General features: G+C 40.6%; 1 protein-coding gene across 5 annotated transcripts in view; it reads right to left on the bottom strand.

Moving 5' to 3' along the window:
• The window catches only part of ARHGAP6 (Rho GTPase activating protein 6), a 311,533-nt gene that overhangs the window by 73,114 nt on the left and 220,127 nt on the right, over nucleotides 1-18,292 (bottom strand). Inside the window, exon 1 of one of the 5 annotated variants that reach the window (XM_053970056.1) lies at nucleotides 4,804-4,816. The exons of the other annotated variants lie outside the window; for them this stretch is intronic. Coding sequence (XP_053826031.1) covers nucleotides 4,804-4,812 — 9 coding nt within the window. The 5' untranslated portion in view covers nucleotides 4,813-4,816. Of the gene's footprint in view, nucleotides 1-4,803; nucleotides 4,817-18,292 lie in introns of those variants that run through there. 5 annotated transcript variants of the gene reach the window in all.

Genomic DNA, 18,292 nt, shown 5'->3' with positions numbered 1-18,292 from the left:
AGCAGTATTAGGGTACAGCCCACACCTCACCAGCCCTTGCACAACAAGGACGAACTCCCACCTTTGGAGGTGTTTAGATATCTGACCTGCAGAAAGTAGAGCATAGAGAGAACTATGGACTTAACTGATATTTTGGAAAATGCTGCACTAGATTTAAAAAAAAAGGGTGCAGGAAGAGTCTTGTCCAGGCCTAAGAGGGAGCTGCATGGCCAGGGAGAAGCTCGCAGCAGCTCCCCAAATGTGCAACCACAGCTCCAAGTCCTGTTTCAGAAACCAAGCCCAAAGAGCACAGGCCCTTCACCCGAAGCATTTGAAAAGACACATCTCCATCCACAGTCTCCGAAGGAAAAACAAACATAAACAAACTCAAAGACAGACTGAAAACCTATTTGTAGATAAATGAAGATGTCCTCTCCTTACCCCCTCTTGTATTTCTTGTCTTTCCCTCCCCTTATTCTCTATATGCCTTGGCTGTTGACTGTCAACCAGCCAGCCCTTTGCTCCTATTTAAAAATTTTAATGGCAATCTACCAAGCATCCCCAATCCAATTATTTTAATATGTCTGTGTTAAGTAGTCACAACAACACCTCTTGTCAACTTTATTACTACTGCAATTAAAATATATATTAGTCAGCTCAAAGATCCACAAAAGCCTCTTAGAATTTTACCTTTTGTTATTGATTGAGCAAAGTGTTTAGTGAAAAGAGGAGGAACCAAAAGTGTGGACTTTAAGAGCCAGTATGAAGCTCTTGCAGAAAAAAGGCACACAGACAGAGGAAGTCAAAGAGCTTTCACTGCAGTATCCTTGTAAAACCCACAGCTGCCTGCCAGGCTGAGCTTCCTGCTGGATCTTGCACTGCTGCTGTACAAAGAACTCCCCATCCCACCTAACAGCATTGCATATTGCTCTTGAACTTTTATCAAACTCTACTCACATCAAAATACCGCAGCACCTCAGCTTACTATCAAAGATTTCCAGTAACATATGGGTCTAGAGATTAATTTTAAGTTTTATGGGGTCTAAAGAGTTCTTATCTGCATTATGCCCTTTAATGAGCTAAACAAGATTATTTGATACAGCTCGTTAATAATTACAAAGAATACTCAGGGGAAACTCAATCCAAAAGCCTGCATTTTGAAATGAGAAGGATTATACACTTAAGTATCATTGCAATATGCTTCTAAAAGGCAGTGGATGAGTTTTAGTTGATCAGCTTAGACATGCTCTTTGTTCTGCAGATCCCCAGGGATCTCCTACAGGAACTTCTGCACTAAGGGGGAGTCTACCTCATGCCAACCTCCTTCACAAGTTACACTCACATTAATATAATTACACATATGTACTCACGTAAGCGTCGAGCTCTTCAGAGAAGTCACCCTGCCTTAGCTGCAGTATGACAATTTTCAATAGCTGAAGTTGTTGCTATTTGTTCAGAAACAGAGGACGACAGAAAAAAATGGATATAAATAAAACACTTTAAGAGCTTTTACTCAGGTCTGAAGAATTCAACAGCTGCATCCCATTCAAAAAACGGAACAGAATAAATATCCTCAGCTACAAGAATGGCTTTCCAGGGGCCAAGCTGAAAATTGGGTACATTTCTAAAAGAAGACATTGATTTTAAAGGCATTTGCAACACTTGCACATTTTGTGGCATTTTTATGAGTTAAAATATCTTTGTGGCATCTGGTATTCGCTTTAAAGCTTTATCTCCAGGAGGTATGTGAAAGTCTAGGCACTTTGTATGTATTTACGTAAGGAACACAATAAAACTCCAGTTGTTGAAGAGAGAAGCCTGCAGGTGTGCTCTCTATGCTTTTGGAAAGTGACAGCCTGAGAACACAGTATACAAGAGAAGTTTTGGTAAAGATGGATACAGTTAGTCAATAATGCTTTCAGCCAGAAATGGAGGGAATAATAAAAAGTTAGCATTTGTTCAATGCATAACTTGGTGTTTATTATTCCACAGAAGGCTACTTCCCTTACACTTCTCCATTCAAATCCTCCACTGAGTAAACATTAAACATGCTTTTCCTCTCTGACTTTTCGCACAGCACAGAATTAATGGAAGTGTATGTTTCTGTGTTATTACTCTTATCATTATTATTATCATCCATAAATAATTCATTACAGACTGAACTGGATTATCCTTCAGGAATCCCTTAGACTTTGTGAAATTTCACCTTTTCCATTTGACAGAGAAATGAAAGCCAGTAATAACAAAAGTGCAGGCTAACTATGGATGTCTCAAATGCTGACACATCAGCTGTGGAGCAGACCAGACCTGCAGTGGGACTGTGTTCAAAATACCACCATCTCTAACAAGACATTCTCAGCACCACTTCCAACCAGCAGTGAGAAACAGGAACTTTTGGGGAAGCAATTCATTTCGTTTGGCTCACAGAGATAAGGGCAAACCTCCAGAAATGCCTTTTCCCCCATTTCCTCCCATGCAGGGAGGGAGTGCAAGGTGTCCAGCACAGAGGTGTATGTCTACACTATGGCTAAATAGCAAACATGTAGTGAATGAACTGAACTTCACCATTAAATACCATTCTCCCTGGCTGCTGAGCAGCTGACCTGTGCTAGCAAGGCTGCAGATACATGAAGTTGCTTCTCAGTGGCCAGCTCCACAGCTGCTTGATAAAACATGGGGTTTTGTGGCAAACTTGCCAGCAAGTTTCCCAAGGCTGAGCATTCGTTTAGCCCCAGCCTCTCCCGCAGTCCCCTGAGAGAAGTGGCTCGGGCAGACCAGACTGCCACCACCTTCAGTGCACTGACCCATCCTACCAGAGCCCAAACCACGCTTCGCACAAAGCTGCAGACTGGCACTGTCCACTAAACAGCTCAAGGCTATAGTTCATGAATTCCATGCCCAACAGTGAAAATGTCAGCTGCAGATGAACCTGCCATTGCTTAGCTCTTTGTCTGCTGTAATCCCCTGAAGTCCGATTGCCATTTATAGCCATGGGGCTGGGTGGAGCATCCCTGGGAAGAAGAGATCACAGGCTGCATTCTTCAGCTGCTGCAAGAGTCTTTTCCCCTAGGAGCTGGGCATATGCTGTGCTTTTAGGAAACAAACAACAGTCGGTTGAAGTTTTCAACTATAACTACTACTGGCTTTCAACTAATTTGATGCCAACCTCTAAAAGAATGGTTTCCAGCAGCACAAAATTTCACCCTGAAAATTGGCCCAATGATTTCTGTTACTAAGGATGTGAACTCCAACAGAAATGAACAGCAGTACAGAGAATAAAATACCAGATGAAATAATAATATACTCATCACGAGTTCTGATCATTGTGGCTATGTAACTAACAGTAAGTACTAAAAACCAATATAAATCAATGATGCTTTAAGCTCCTTGCCTTTTACGGTCTTCACTCAAAAAACCACCCACAGCCTTCAACAGGGAAAAGAGTCAAAGCTCTTTCAAGTCCATTAGGGACTTGGCTATTGCTAGTCTGACCTATACAGGAGGCATTCAGGTTTCAATGGACTGCAAAGAGCAGCAAGGAGAATTGCAAAGAGCAGAGAATCCACATACTGCAATGACACAGTTAACACCGTCCTCCTCCCTCATCTTTTCCAAAGGGCTAAAACTGCCCTCTATCTGAAAGTAAATCAGAAAACAATAGTCCAAATACCATCCACAGTTCACACTTCCAAGAAGACTGCTTAAAAGCAAATAATCTCCCAGATCGCTTTCCTAAAAAAGCTCAATTTTTCTGCTAGTTAATAATTACAAAAGAATTTTCTGAAATTTACTGATGATGGGAAAGAGCATTGCAGTTAGAACATTGTTTTCTTGTAGAGAACTGAAATAACATTTTTTCCAGATTTCCACAGAGATGTTCAGTGGAAAAATGCCCAGTATCCTAAAACATTTCTCTCTGGAAATTAATTTCACTCTTTCCTTCCCACACAGTCTTTTAGGGATGTGCAGAAAAGTACACAATAAAACAATATGCAGCCTTTGAAAGCACATTGAAATATTAATTTCTGATATCTGAAATGTCTGGCTGTGAGTTTATTATACAGTATTCCAAATCAATAAAGATTTTCTATCAGCCTAAAAGGTCTCAGGTTGTTTTTAAAATCGTTTCCTACCATTACACCTGAAGTTCTATTTGGTTAGGTTTTTTATACAAATAAGTGCATAAAAAAGAAGAGTGATCTCCTTCATCTAAACCTTCAGCTTTAAGGTAAAAGACTAAGATGCCAACTATTAAAGCATGACTGCACATCTCAGGTTCTCATTTATTTTCAAGTCTTCTGGTAATTAGAGAAGTAATTCTAAGAATCATCCATCATCCTGATGAAGATGCCTTTACAAAATGTGCCTACTTGTTTTTTCACAGTGCCATGGGTGAGAATAATTTCAGACATGCAAGATGGACAGGTTTTTTAAACCTTAGATTACCCAGACAAAAAACTCCCAGAAAAATATGAGACAAAGAGGGCAGGAGATGGTAGAATGAAGAGGGAAGAGGCACTGACCCAGCTAGTTTATCTCACTGGAGAAGAGAGCAGGATACATTCCAGAATAATAATCATTTCCATGATAGCACCTCGCACAACCGATCTGAGTTTGCCTCGCCTTTTGCAGCAGGAACCGGTATGTGCCAAGTGTTACTGAGCCCAGCAACGGGCCAGGCAGCCATCCTCCACCTCCTCGCTGTCCCTGCATGAGACAAGAGGCTCCTGGCCAGGGGGAGAGCTGACAGAGGTGGGGCTGCAGCCACAGCTGTCCTCCCCCCAAAAGCTCAGTGTCAGTGTGCTACCCCCGAAAAGCACTCACCTCCACCATTGGGACTCAGCCATGAGCCGAGGGGAAAGTCCTGAAGGCACACAGGCAACCTCAGCTGTCACCACTTTAGGTTTCTAACCGTGTTAGCCAATTTTTCTTCCGTGTTTTTCTCTAGTCCTACTACTCTGTGGTAACTACTCCCCCTCCTGCCCTTCAGCCCTGCAGGACTACCACAAAAGGAAAACAACTGCTCTACAATACAAAGGCAAATGACAAACTAAGCAGCTTTTAACATCACAAAAGAATACAGCAATAAATCAGAAGGATGAGGAGGGAAAAGGACTGTCATTTATCTTCTGCTTAATACCCCTCCTGTATTACAGCACATACAGTATGTCAGAAGAAGTATGATTTTAAAGATAATTACTGCTTGTAAACTGTATTCCCTTTTTACCCACCTGTGATGAATTATCTGAGGCAACTCTAGAGAATGGCAGTCCAAGTTGCATCCCACTGGCCAGGTTGTTCCCCAAGGGATGACTCTGTCCTGCTCCCTAACCCTTCTGTCATCAAAGAGCATAGCCTCTCAGCAGACAACTATTTTGCTGTATAATGTAGCTCTGGGCAGGCCACACAGACTCGTTCTAGACAACACCATGGATTGCCTTTGCAATGCCTAAAATTAAAATAAAATGTATTTGCCCTCATTAAAACATGATGCACAAAAAGCATTTGATAGTCTACTGATCTGTGAACCTACAGCTGCTTAGATTTATGTTATGCTGGCATAAAATCAGCAAATGCTTGAAATAAATACAGGACTTTTTTTTTTCTTAACAAAATGCTCAAAAGGTCATTTTGTAGTACACTGCTGTTGAAGAAAACATTATTAATCAGGATGTTAGCTCATGTTTTTATTTGAGTATCTTGTTTCATAATTAAGAATCCACATTTTGAATGTAAAAAAATTATACTGTTTGTTCCCCATTGACCTTACAACCACATTTGCTCATTGCAGTTTGAATTAATAAGGCTACTAAATCACTTCACAGTTGTCCTCATGTAAACACAGTCACAATCTGCTGCTTCACTCTTGGTCACATTACACACTTCCTCACAGACTTTTCTTTATATAAAAGGCATCTTCTGTATAAAGACATACTTTCTGGACAGATGATAAACTCCAAACTGCAGACATTTACCTTGCCAATAGTACTGTGTTGCTATCTAACGCCAAGGATGGAGAATTTATTGGCTCTGCTGACAGCCACCATGGATTTTAGAACTCCACAAGCCAAGAAACGTTCATCTAAGCCATCATGTGGGTTTTGTGCTGTTCTGGACCTAGACCTGTTTTCTAAATCTTGGACTCTGCCTCACCAGTAAAACAGCCCCAGGGAAACCAGTGCAAAACACAGATACAGCTGGAGCCCTGCAGAAGCTGTAAAGATTCAACAAAAATTGTGGAAGCAGATATATGTGTGCCTGCATTACAGATATGGGTACGCATGCATCACTAGTTGAAGAAAAAATACCTTACATTTAGAACAATTCATTGACAAAATAGTAGTAACAGAATGAGAACACTCAGTGTTCCAGGTTAAGAAGCAGGAAAAAAAAAAGGCTATTCCAAGGAGGAAGACCTTATTGTTTTCTCCTATGTCCCCGATTTCCCACCCAGGCTGAGTTACTGTATGCCTCTAGGTGTGCTAGGGCAACCTACAAAATTCTCACTGTGCCTTGCTAATGCACTAGCACACCTGAAACAACAACAAAAACCTCACCTACTGAAACTTGTAACATGCTGGAATGAGTTATTACTTGTTTTAATTTGCTGTATATTTAACAAGTTTCATACAAAGGTACCAACAGGGCCTGAGCATAAAGATAGCCATGCGGGATACAGGTTACATGGTCTTTTGTAAGGTGCAGTGTTTTCCAGTGGGTTAAGAGCTAACCTCACCTTGTTTATTATACCATGATAGTGAATATTCTTGCCTATTCTGTTTGTATGTCATCATGCTCTGAAGATTTTGAAGGTTTCTAAGTGTTGTTAGAGACAGACCCCACTGTCCCCAAAGGGGGTTGTAGAGGCCCAGAGAAGTTGGCTTTAGTCACAGGTTGTCACTGCTGTGCCTACCCTGACTACAGAGCAAGCACAGCTTCATGTACATCAATGGCATCAATTATATTTTATAAATATTCATCAGAAAGTGTGTGACCCCCAGGGTTGTCCCTACACTTAGAGGAACATAGCACAGTGCAATTATTTCTTGTGTTAGCACTGTTAACTTGCAGCTATGGAAAGACACTATCTGCTACCTGCTGAACAGGATCAAAGTGGATGTATTTGCAAAGTGTTTTGCCTGTCGAAGAGCACATGCATGGTTGGCTGCCTTAGCTCTACCATCTGCTACGCTTCAGCAGCCCTGTGATGTTCCCACTACCACGGCTTATCAGTGCTGATATGGACAGTCCAGAAGGTTCTCTCACTCAGGGCTGAAGAGCTGTTTTGTCGTGCTGGAGAAAACCACAAACCCATAACCAAAGATTGAAATGTATATTCACAAACTACACGTGTCTGGGCTCGTGCAGTGACCCAGCTGGCAGGGAACAGCCTCAATCCACACTACAAAACTGCCTCCCCCTGCAGAGTGGCCATGTCCAAATGGTCTGTCAGAAGTAACTCCTGGCCTATGCCTGCTCTATACACCAATGGTGCAGATGATCTGTCGGAGTCCAGGACATTCCTCTGGCTACCCTGGCTGTCTCAAGACCCTGGCAGAGGTCTCAGAGACCCTGGCAAGAAGTCAAAAACCTCTGTGGCTTTGATTTTTAGCCTGTGGAAAACTGCCAACTCTGGATGAGGAATTACAAGCCAAAAGGGTTTGAGTAATGTAATAGGTGAATTGACACAGGGTGGAAAAGTAGAATTCTGGGGTTTTTTTAGAATGTAATTCAGGGGTACAAGATGGAGGAATCTGGGCGTGCCCTAGCCTTTTCTTCCTTCTTCTTGTCCTCCATGTCTTGGTGTGATAGTGACACTTTTCTATTGGTCTAGCATAGGGACACACTGTCCAACATAGATCTTAGGTATTGGTACGGGAACTGTAAACATGGTACACGTAATTTTGAGTATATAGTGTGGGAGATGCCCGGGGCTCAGGGGAAGACTGCCATGGCTTCTGTACTAGCCGGACCTCGGCAGGTCACAGAGAAACTATTATAGATAAGAAAAAATAAATAACCTTGAAAAAGCAACTGGACACATTCCAGACCTCTTCTTTGGCTGCATTCAGGCTAGGGAAGCAAAGACTCTTTTGGATCTCTCTTGGGGTCACCCTGACCTATAGGAACCCCGAGAGAGAGAAATCGACAATGATCGAGTCCCAGCACCAGAGGAAGTTCTCTGACATGGTTCAATCTCTGTGTAGCCACGGCCTAAGAGAGCAGAGCAGGAGGCAGAAAGGCAGGCATGGCATTGAGGTATCTCTAAGAAAGTTACTCATGTTACGCAATCAAGTGAAAAGACATGAAGCAATACTGTCAAGAGTAAAGCAAGGTGGCATAGAGAGAAGCATCTTCTTGGCTTAATTCAGTCTTCATGATTTTATTAGAGCTGTGCTGTACTGTCTCACCTTCAACATGCATATGAAAAAGAGAAAGAAGTTCTGGCCTGTGACTGAGCAAGTCAGTTCTTCAAACCTGTACAAAAAATGTAATACTACATTTTGTGGTTTATTTTTGCTGCCCAAGCTTTGTGAAATACTCATGTAAGAGCAAACTTGTGTTCATACTCTACAATTTTAACTCACAACAGAAAATAACCTACATTTCTAATTCATATCAGTGCTCTACAATAATTAACATTTTACCCACATTAGGACAGTCTTTCCAGGGTACTCTCAGTCCTACTGATAGGGTCACACTACTCTTAAACTGGCCCCAAGCTTCACGAACCTTCAGCTAGATTAAGGTCAAATGCCAGAAGACTCAAGGTATCCCAAGTCAGGGCGATTTATACAGTTGTTACCATTCAATGCTGTTTTCTTGCAAAGCAGTCACGGGGATTGCTTCTCTGAAATTACATAGGAAGTTGTACACAGCAGCTAACAAAGCTGAAGCCACCAGTGCTATTTACAGACAGTAGCAAGTACTTCTTTCACCTGCTCGCCAGCACACACCAGTCAGTGGAATCACGCGGCCAAGCTCTTACGCACAAGACTGGTTCTTTTCTATGACAGCCAAATCAGTAAATCTCTGAAAATACAAAGGATATTTCTCCTTTGGCCACTCTGTTGTGTATCTGACTTGCTGTTGGCAGTCCTCAGCTCTGCAAGAGCTAAGTGCTGCCACGGTGCTGTCTTCATTGCACATTTTAAACCAGATTTGTCACCTCAGTATATTTTTCCATTTTCACTCCTGCACAATTCTTCTGATTCCAGAACTGAAACAAACCAAAAACCCCAGGAAGGACTTGTTCTGACACAATGGGTTCCCTGATTGCTGCAGCATGCCAGTTACTAAGAGGAGATTCCACTGTTTCCAAGCCCCTCTCTCCTGGTTCTTCTGGGACAAGAGAACAGTTTGACATTTTCCTCAACTTTGGAAATGCAAATGAAAAAAAAGGAGACCTATTATCTACCAGATTTATTTTCCTACCTTGAGAAGGCTAAGAAGGAGCTTTAGCAGCCTATTTAATCTTTTTCCTTTAGCCTAGAGAAAATTATCTTTCCAAAGGAAAGGATTCTTCTGCCAATGGGCAGGGAGAAGGGAATTCTTCTGCCACTCTTTGGCAGAAGATGATCCCATTACTCCTTGAAAAGCTATAGTAGAAGGGATAGTCTCATCTCCACAATAAACCACTAACAGGCTCTGTGAAAGTCGTGCAGAGCAGGAAGTTCAGGTTGCATAAGGATTTTCAATAGAGGTTGGTTGTGCCAGCTGAAAAGGTACTTGTAATCTCCTGTTCAGTTAATGCTGAGCATTTCACCTCAGCTAACGACTATCCAATCAAACCACTGTTCAACTCCTTCTCCTACTTAATGCAAAACATTAACATTACCTTCTAATTAAAGAATTCTCACAGGATATGAAATTTTATGCCATAGAAAATATTTGGGTTGTTTTATACTACTATTGCATTTTATTTTTCATTGTGTGAATAAACATCTGTAATCTACTGTGCCTTACTCAGCATTTCTGCAATGTTCTTCCTTACTGAGAATTTAATATTGATAATAATACAACAACATTGAAAAATTGAGTAATATAATAAAATCTTTTAAATTACTTAAAAATTTAATGTATTAGCCTAACTTTCATCACCATGAAAACCCTGAATATTTTTGTCCTGAAACGTCACACCAGGACAGTGGAAACACAATGTCTAGCTTGCAAAATACATACCTAAATACCTGAGAAGCCAGGAGCTTTATACCTAAAAATTAAAATTGTGTTTTCTGAAATTATTTCTGAATATTATCAAACCACAGAGTTAAGCTTATTTTCATGGCCTGGTATAGCACTACTAGCACAGAACATGACCTAAATTGGCTTATTGCAAGAAAAGCAAAATACCTTACTTCTCTTCAACTCCCAGCTGTGACAATGTGAATGATGGATGACCTCAAAGCCTTATTTGCAAAGGCATGAAGTCATTAAGTGCTGGGAAATGGAAAGCCCTTCAGAATGTGATCCAAATGCAGGAATTCATCCATCCACTCTTCTCTTCCTTGGGGAGAGCAAGGATGCTCCCTGTAGGGAGATCTGGGTGCTCACTCTCTGGGTAAGGCATGGGTGACAGTTGTGTGATCATTTTAAGCAATGTGCAAATAGATACTAATCCTCTTCCTCCTCCTACACTGAATCTTGAAGCTGTAAATTTTTTTTTGTTGGAAACCTATTATTTCTCAAAACTATGAGAACGGGACAAATTCCTGCTGTGGAAATATCAACTCCACCCAGATTCTTAGCTCTGCTCATAGCAGCACATTGAAGGCGTGACCTCCTTAACTTTGATGCACACTTCTGAGTAGAGGTCACTTCAGCTAATACTTCCAGCAAGACAAATGCACCACACCATTATAATAATAAACGCTATGAGAATTTGGCACCAAATGCTATGATCTGTGAACTAAGTTACACTAAGATAGATAAAACAGCCAGGGAAAGGAGAAAAAAAATTAACTCTAGGGAGGGAGTGGTCTTCAAGGCAGCTCTTAAGTAAATATTTTTATCATTTTTTTTAAAGTCTTCTGTGAGGTTTCCTAAGAAAAAAATCATAAAACCAACCCTCAAAAAATCTTGAGAGCAAAAACTTAACACAGCAAGAAGAGATCATGCACAGTTCTCAAATATTTTTGCAGATTCTCCATTTGCTAAAGCTTATTGTTGTTTTTTTAAGGCTATGACTGCTCCCACATTCCTGTCTCAGAATCTACTAAAGCTGTGCTGTTGGCAAGTATTGCTACATTACTTTTAAATGACATTTAGTCCTTTTGCTCTTGGTACTCATGAACAGGGCTTCAAAATTAAAGGGAACTGCCCTCAGAGATTGCAAAAACAATGAGGACCAAAACCAAAAAAAGTTCAAACATTTGCATTCTGTCTTAAGATAAATTCCAAAGTCCAGTTTTATCACCAGTTTGCTGTTCTCACTAAATACTTAATAATAAATGAACAGAGTTTTCAAATTGACTGCAGAAAATCTGTCCTCGATATCTACAGATTGTTTATTTTAATTCAGATGCTAATATATGACCATTGTTTTCTTCTGATAATGACAAGCAAAGCATTATTTTTCCCCCCTCTTGTTACAGATACTAAAATTTGAGAAAGACAAAGGGATGAATGTTGACAACTTGCCTCCTTGGTGCAACATTCGCTACCTCAGTGGGTAATAAGAGTCCCATTGCGACTACAACAGCAATTCAGTGTTGTTAAGCTTCACAGTGAATACTCTTCCTACTTTCTGATGCAACATCAACCATACCTATACAAATATAAAGTGAAAATTCTAAATGAAAGAATAAAGCTGGTCTGTACACAAAGCGCTCTGACCGGATTTTATAGCAGACCTCTCGGGAATGAAAGCCTTGTCTGATCAATGAGTGTCACTGGCTAGGGAAGGCAGTAGCCCTGATGCTGAGAAGACCCCTTGGGATCAAGTGCCCCTCAAAATCCCCAGGGTTCCTCCAGACAGAGATGGAGGAGAGCCACAGCTCAGCACACACACACACACACGCCCTGGAGGTGTAGGGGAGTGTTACCAAAGAGACACCCACCCTGGTCTCAGAGGGAGCACATGGCATTTACCAGCCCTGTGCCATCACTGCTTTCAGAAGGCTCCCAAACCCCCCATGAACAGCACACAGTAAAGTTTAGCACTGCAAATGCAAACTTGCTCTCCTGATACCTGGAATGGCATGATGTGACAGAATTGGCAGTCACTCCAGACCAAAGGGCAAGATTTCTCTTCCAAACTCTTGCAAACTTTTTAATCTTTCCATAGAAATGAAGCAGAGATAGCAACACTGTTTTGACTGCAAATGCTTCATGTAAAAATAAGCTCCTAATGACTTCAGACCAAAGGCAAATTTGCCGGTCAGCAAAACATATAAGTACATGCTTAGTTTGAGAAGTTTTCCCATCTATTGTATGCAATTAATCTCTTGGATCACAGATGCAGGCTGGGTTTTGTAAGGCTGAGTTATTTTACACATCATCTCACTTATCCTGCCATCCTTTTACCTAAAGAGGTGCTCACTGTGTTGACTATAGTGAGGTACAAGACAATTGCCTTATATGTTTAACTGGCAGATGAGAGAGCTCATGCTTGAAAAATCCTACCCTTAGTGGCAGGTCAGTAACTCAGTGAGACAAATTCATCACAGCCACATTCATTATATGAACTCAGAGACTGCCAGCAAGACCCAGGCCAAAAGCTATGTTACTTCAGAGTAATTTTATCTCATAACACCAAGGTGAACAAAATGCATCTTGCAGTTTACTTGCCTAGTTACCACAACCTGGTTTTATCAATTTCAGCTACAATGTTAAATATTTTAATCCTTCTGACACACTCATTCACTTTAGAATAGCTGGCAGCAGGAAGACAGTGATTCATTGAGTTACATCAGTGTCAAACAGTTTCCAGTGACATAAAACCAGAGCCCAGCAAAGTGAACCTGACTCACTGGATCTTCAGAGACAATCCATTTTAAAACAAGTATGGAAGATGAAAACACACCAAATATAAGGAATATCCTGGTTATTGTCCTGGCTTATCAGTCCAGAAATAGTTTTGAACGTGGAAGTTTACACAGTAAATTAAATTCTGTAGTTTTTTGTATTTTATGACAAAGAAATTTGCCTAAAAATGGGAGATGTTCATACATTTGTATTCAGGCAGCTTCATACTCATAGAAGGCCATTATATCCTTTAAATGAAAGGGAAAAAAAAAAAAACAACAAAATCTTGTCCAGTTTCAAGAAGCTTTTTTTTTTTTTTTTTTGCCTGTACTTAATCAGAAAGTTCAAAAGTGTTGAGTATTTGGAAAAGATTATCTGCATAAGAGAAACTTGATCATTACATTAGGAAAACTGAAGATTTTGGAAACTATGGTATCTGGGTTTTTTTTTCCTGCTTTAGTGTTTTAGCTAGTACAAAAATATTTCCCATTTCTCTAAGACCAGATAGCTTTAAGTTTTAGCCTTGTGGACTGCAGTGGCAAAGTCAAAACAGAACTGGAAACACAGGGTTTTCATTCTCATTAAATGGTAACAGTTTAAAAATTTAGTTTCATTTCATGAGACCCATAACAAAACATTCAAAATGTGTTACAGCAGGAGGCTCTGTTGTCCTGGGGAAAAAGACAAAAAAAAATTGACCACAATGTCTCACCTGCCTTTTCACCTGGCAAATTCAGAATTTCTCAAATGTTATGACATTGGCCCAGTATCTCTATGCAGGCAACTCTAAAGCAGAAATTTCTGGCTTCCAGACTCACCTGAAAAGACATTCTAGTACACCTTGTCAATTTAACATCTGCATCTTCAAATTGCCAGAAATTAATCAAACTTTGTAAGTTTTGACACACCAAGTCTGAGATTTTTTTCATGGAAATATTTTACTTAAATTGTTCCGTCTTCTTATAGTGCTTTTCAGCACCCAAAGGATACTGAAAACCCTCTCTAGAAAATGATGCCATCCTAGGTGTTACAACTGACTCAGAGCTTAGCAGAACAATCAACACAGTGCTTGGCTTTGCCATCTGTTCTCAGGCAAGGAAAAATACCAAGCTAACATACCTATGGATTATCATTGAATCCTTTTCTTCACTGGATGAAGGAATAACTTCTTTGGAAGGTAGTAACAGTTCTGAAATGCTAGCAGAGCCTGGTGAGACCTGAGGTGACATTTCAATTTCTTCTGATTTTGTCTGTATACACAAAATCTCCATCACAGACAGCCTGGCATTCACTGACTGCCTGTGAATCTGTATACAGAGGCAGATTGCTACAGCACCAGTGCTTACATTTGTTACACAAAAACCCAAACGCCAAATATTTAAAAGTGCTGTGTCAAGACACCTGAAAAATTAAACGCCTCAGTACCCTCATGGGTACATAACTTAGGAGAAAACAAGAGAAACTTCTTTCCTGCATGCTCCATAGCTTGAATTCAAAGACAGGAGAAGACAATGTATGAAGTCATACGTGACATGGACAGATATGACACTGTACTGTGGAGTTCAGACACTTTCCCCTGAAACACCTCACAAGGATAAGCATCTAGCATCCTTCTTCTGTTATCACAGAATCATAAACTGGTTTGGGATGAAAGGAACCTTAAAGATCATCTATTTCCAACCCATGGGAAGGAATACCTTCCACTAGACCAGACTGCCACACCCAACTTGGCCATGAACACTTTCAGGGATGGGACACCCACAGCTTTTTCAAGCCAGCTTCTCTGAGCAAGTGTTTCAGAGCCTCGTGACCCTTAAAGGATTTCTTTCCAATATCTAATTTAAACCTACTTTCTTTCAGTTTAAAGCCATTACTCCTTGTCCTGTCACTATTATGTTTCTATTATATCATCCTGCCAATTGAGGAAGAGAGTATATTAATAAAATCATAAGACCCCCATTTTGGAAAATATAATAGTCTTCTTTTGTGGTTCAAAAAGATGCAGACCACCATATCACAGGGAAGACAAAACGTGGTCCAAGACCTTTTATTATATAGTCCAAGACAGCATAACAGGCACTGTCCTCAAGAGTCAACACCTGCCACCAGAGTATACATGCTAAATTTACAGCAAGAACACAAAACAATCAGCTGTCTTTCTCCAGCTCTGCATTCATCCAATGGCTACAATTCAATAGCTGCTGGCTACAGTGCCAACCAACAGCGAGAGATGCAGAGCCTACCACCTCCCCAACACAGACTCATTATGGCCCTCCAGCAGCAGCTGATGTAAACCTCAGGCTGTGTGGTTTCCCCAGCAGCCCAGCCTGCCAAGCCAGCTCAATCTGCACAACTGCACGTGGGGGAACAACCAAACCACTCGAGCAGCCTCAGCATCCTACACATCCCAGCCAACCCATGTGGCCCCAACTTGCAGGGGAATCCCACCTGCCCAGGTGTCCCATGAACTCACCATCCTGTCTGCTCCTGGACATCTGGAGCCACAGTAGTCCACCAAAAAGAAAAAGCAGGAAGCAGCAATTAATAAGTTTTTCTCTCACACCCACCCTCCCCCGAGTCAGAGAGTGTGTTAGTTAAATCACTGTATCCATCTCTGTGCAGTCACACTCTTGTCAGGTTGGGATTGGTTTATATCAGTTTAGCTTCTGCCAGATTGGAGCAAAAGATAAAATTTTAAACTGATTTGTAATTAAGCCAGATATCTGATCTGACAGTCATTTCTCTCTGTGGAGCTGTGATATCAATACACATGATATGTCTGTCAATACACTTGAGTCTGTCCTGTCAAAGTTCATTAAGTTACATGGAATTTCAGAGGAAGAAGTGCGTATTGACAAACTCTGCAATGCTGTACAAAGGGAAGACTACACTTTGCAGGACCTTGCATCCTACAGGAAAACATAAACATAAGCACCATGGCCTTTGCAACAGAGAGAGTTAATAACATGTCCTGTTATGTTTAGAAGAAACCAAGCATGCTCAATGAGTGATTCAGAAGGCATGAAGATTATAGGAGGTTCTTTTAACAGTGCAACAAGCTTACACAATTTTTAGCTCACTGCTTTTCTCCTCATTTCATTCTTTAAGCTCACTAATGCTTTTACTCATGAAAAGGCCAAATAATTTCATTCTTCCAGTATCTTTGAACTCATTTCTTATCACTACTAGAAAAGAGACAAAACACAAACCCCACCACCACTGCACGAGAGCTCTCTGTAAGGCTGTTTTTAATTTCATTTTTTCCTTTTCCTTCAGGATTAAAGATGAGGAAACCAGAAAAAAAAAAAAAAAAAAAAAAAAAAAAAAAAAAAAAAAAGCTGAAGCATTTCAGGCATTTTCACTTGCTTTCAGAAATCAATCCATCTCCTGTAGTCAGCAGTGCATACCTCCATTAACCCTCCTCCTCAAGGAGCACTCTAACTAAAAAAAAAAATAAAAGTGTGTAAAAAGAAAAGAATAAAAATACTTCCACACAAAAACAAAACAAACAAACAAAAAACTCAAACCAAAAAACAAACCAACCAACAATTCTTTCAATGAACTTTGGATTTAAAAGGTGAGCTTTGGTATACGTTGTACCAGTGATTGAACTGAATAAACACATTATCCTGAAAAATGGTCACACTGGGGTTTGAAAAACTACAATATACCACATTATAAAAACTACCTGATAAATTTAATGTGAAAAAATTACTTGAAATATAGCACATAATCCACTTAAAATACATACATAATCCACACCATGCATGCATATTGTGATTGAACTTGACTTTAGACAGTGAGAACATGACACTGTTACAAAGTACCCTGCACTTCTTACAAAAATAGAGAATTAAATCTCCATAGAATGTTTCTCGTTTTGTTTTTGCAAATTATACAAGAATACAACACCATGCTCATTCTCTTACTAAGGAGGAAAGAGAAAAAAACTTTTCCTTTTTCTTTGAGAGAGAACTGAACTTAATAAAAAACATATTAAAATCACCAGCTTCATTAGCTCCATGTCACAAGAGAGCCTTAACCATTTATATTTCTGTAAATAGGCACACTCACACTGGAAGTTATTACTATAATATCCCTAAATTAAATTTGACAGGCTTATACCATAAAAGTCAGTACATTTCAAGTCACAGTGCCAGTTCACAGGCTGTATCAGCATCCTCAACAGACATATCTAAGGGAAAGGCAGGAGAGAGGTATTTCCTACCAATGCAGTGAGGACTATCACTGGGCTGGCATGCTGGGAGTGGATTTATGCCACACTTGTCAGAATTCACTTTCCCAAAGAGCCATGAAAACAATGAAAGAGGCTTCAACCTCTTCAGTAAAAAAGATCTTGTCGAAGGCAGTGCCACATGCCTGTCAGCCTGCTGTGACAGCAGAAGTGCTGCCAGAGCTCTCCTGGAGAGAGGCAGCAGAGCTGGCAATGGGAAAGCAGAGATGCAGAGATTCAGCCACCAGTGGTGAGCACTGGCTGCTGAGCAATCCCCCAGTGTGTGCCAGCAGCGAGCACGGGCTGAGCCCGCGGGAGGTACAGCCAGCACAGGCTCCCGGCTTTGCTGCTGCCCGCTGCACACTCACACCCCCAGAGATGCCCACTGAGCCTTGCAGAGACTGTACTTCCAGCCCCTTAAACATCTCTACACTTCTCTGTTGCTTTATTCAGCAGGAACAAAACCAGCCAGAAGTGACAGGGCTCACCTGTACTAGCTGCCTCTGTGTCAAACTCGTGTTGCTGGCAGCAGCAGAGGCCACCTACAACGCCTGCCTTTAGGTTCAGGCACCAAACTCTGACCCTCTTCAACATCACTGACAAAACTGCTCTTCAAGGCACAATCTTTTCTGCTCTCATCTCCTTTATGAATGGTAGAACTGCTAAAGATTAGTTCTTACTAGCTTAATTGTCAGGGCAGCATCTCCTGAAGCCAAAAGAAAGTCAGATTTCTACTACTAAATCCACTTTTCATCCAAAAATATTCTGTGTTTTTAGAATGCATGACCAATTAGAAAAAAAAAAAATTACTTTTTTATCTGTTTTAAAAACCAAAGAAATGTAAGAACAACAGCAACCATCTAGAGAGAGAAGGAGGGGGAAAAAGTTTCATTTGACTCCAAACCAACAGTTTGCTTTTCTAATCAAAGTGAGACCTAACTTTCACATTGTTCTGCCCATCCACAGAGACTTTTATTCTACATACTGGCAACATCCCCCTGCATGGATACTTGTTCTAAGAAAGTGTAAATGGTATCAAACCCTTCAAAATAACTGTATGGTGTTATTATTTAAAAAGCAAGTATTTTATACACTACACTGGACATCTTGCAG

Source organism: Vidua macroura, chromosome 2 (genome assembly GCF_024509145.1).
Source record: "Vidua macroura isolate BioBank_ID:100142 chromosome 2, ASM2450914v1, whole genome shotgun sequence".
NCBI lineage: Eukaryota > Metazoa > Chordata > Aves > Passeriformes > Viduidae > Vidua > Vidua macroura.
The sequence above is the reverse complement of the archived record's forward strand: the minus strand, read 5'-3'. Positions and strand labels throughout refer to the sequence as shown.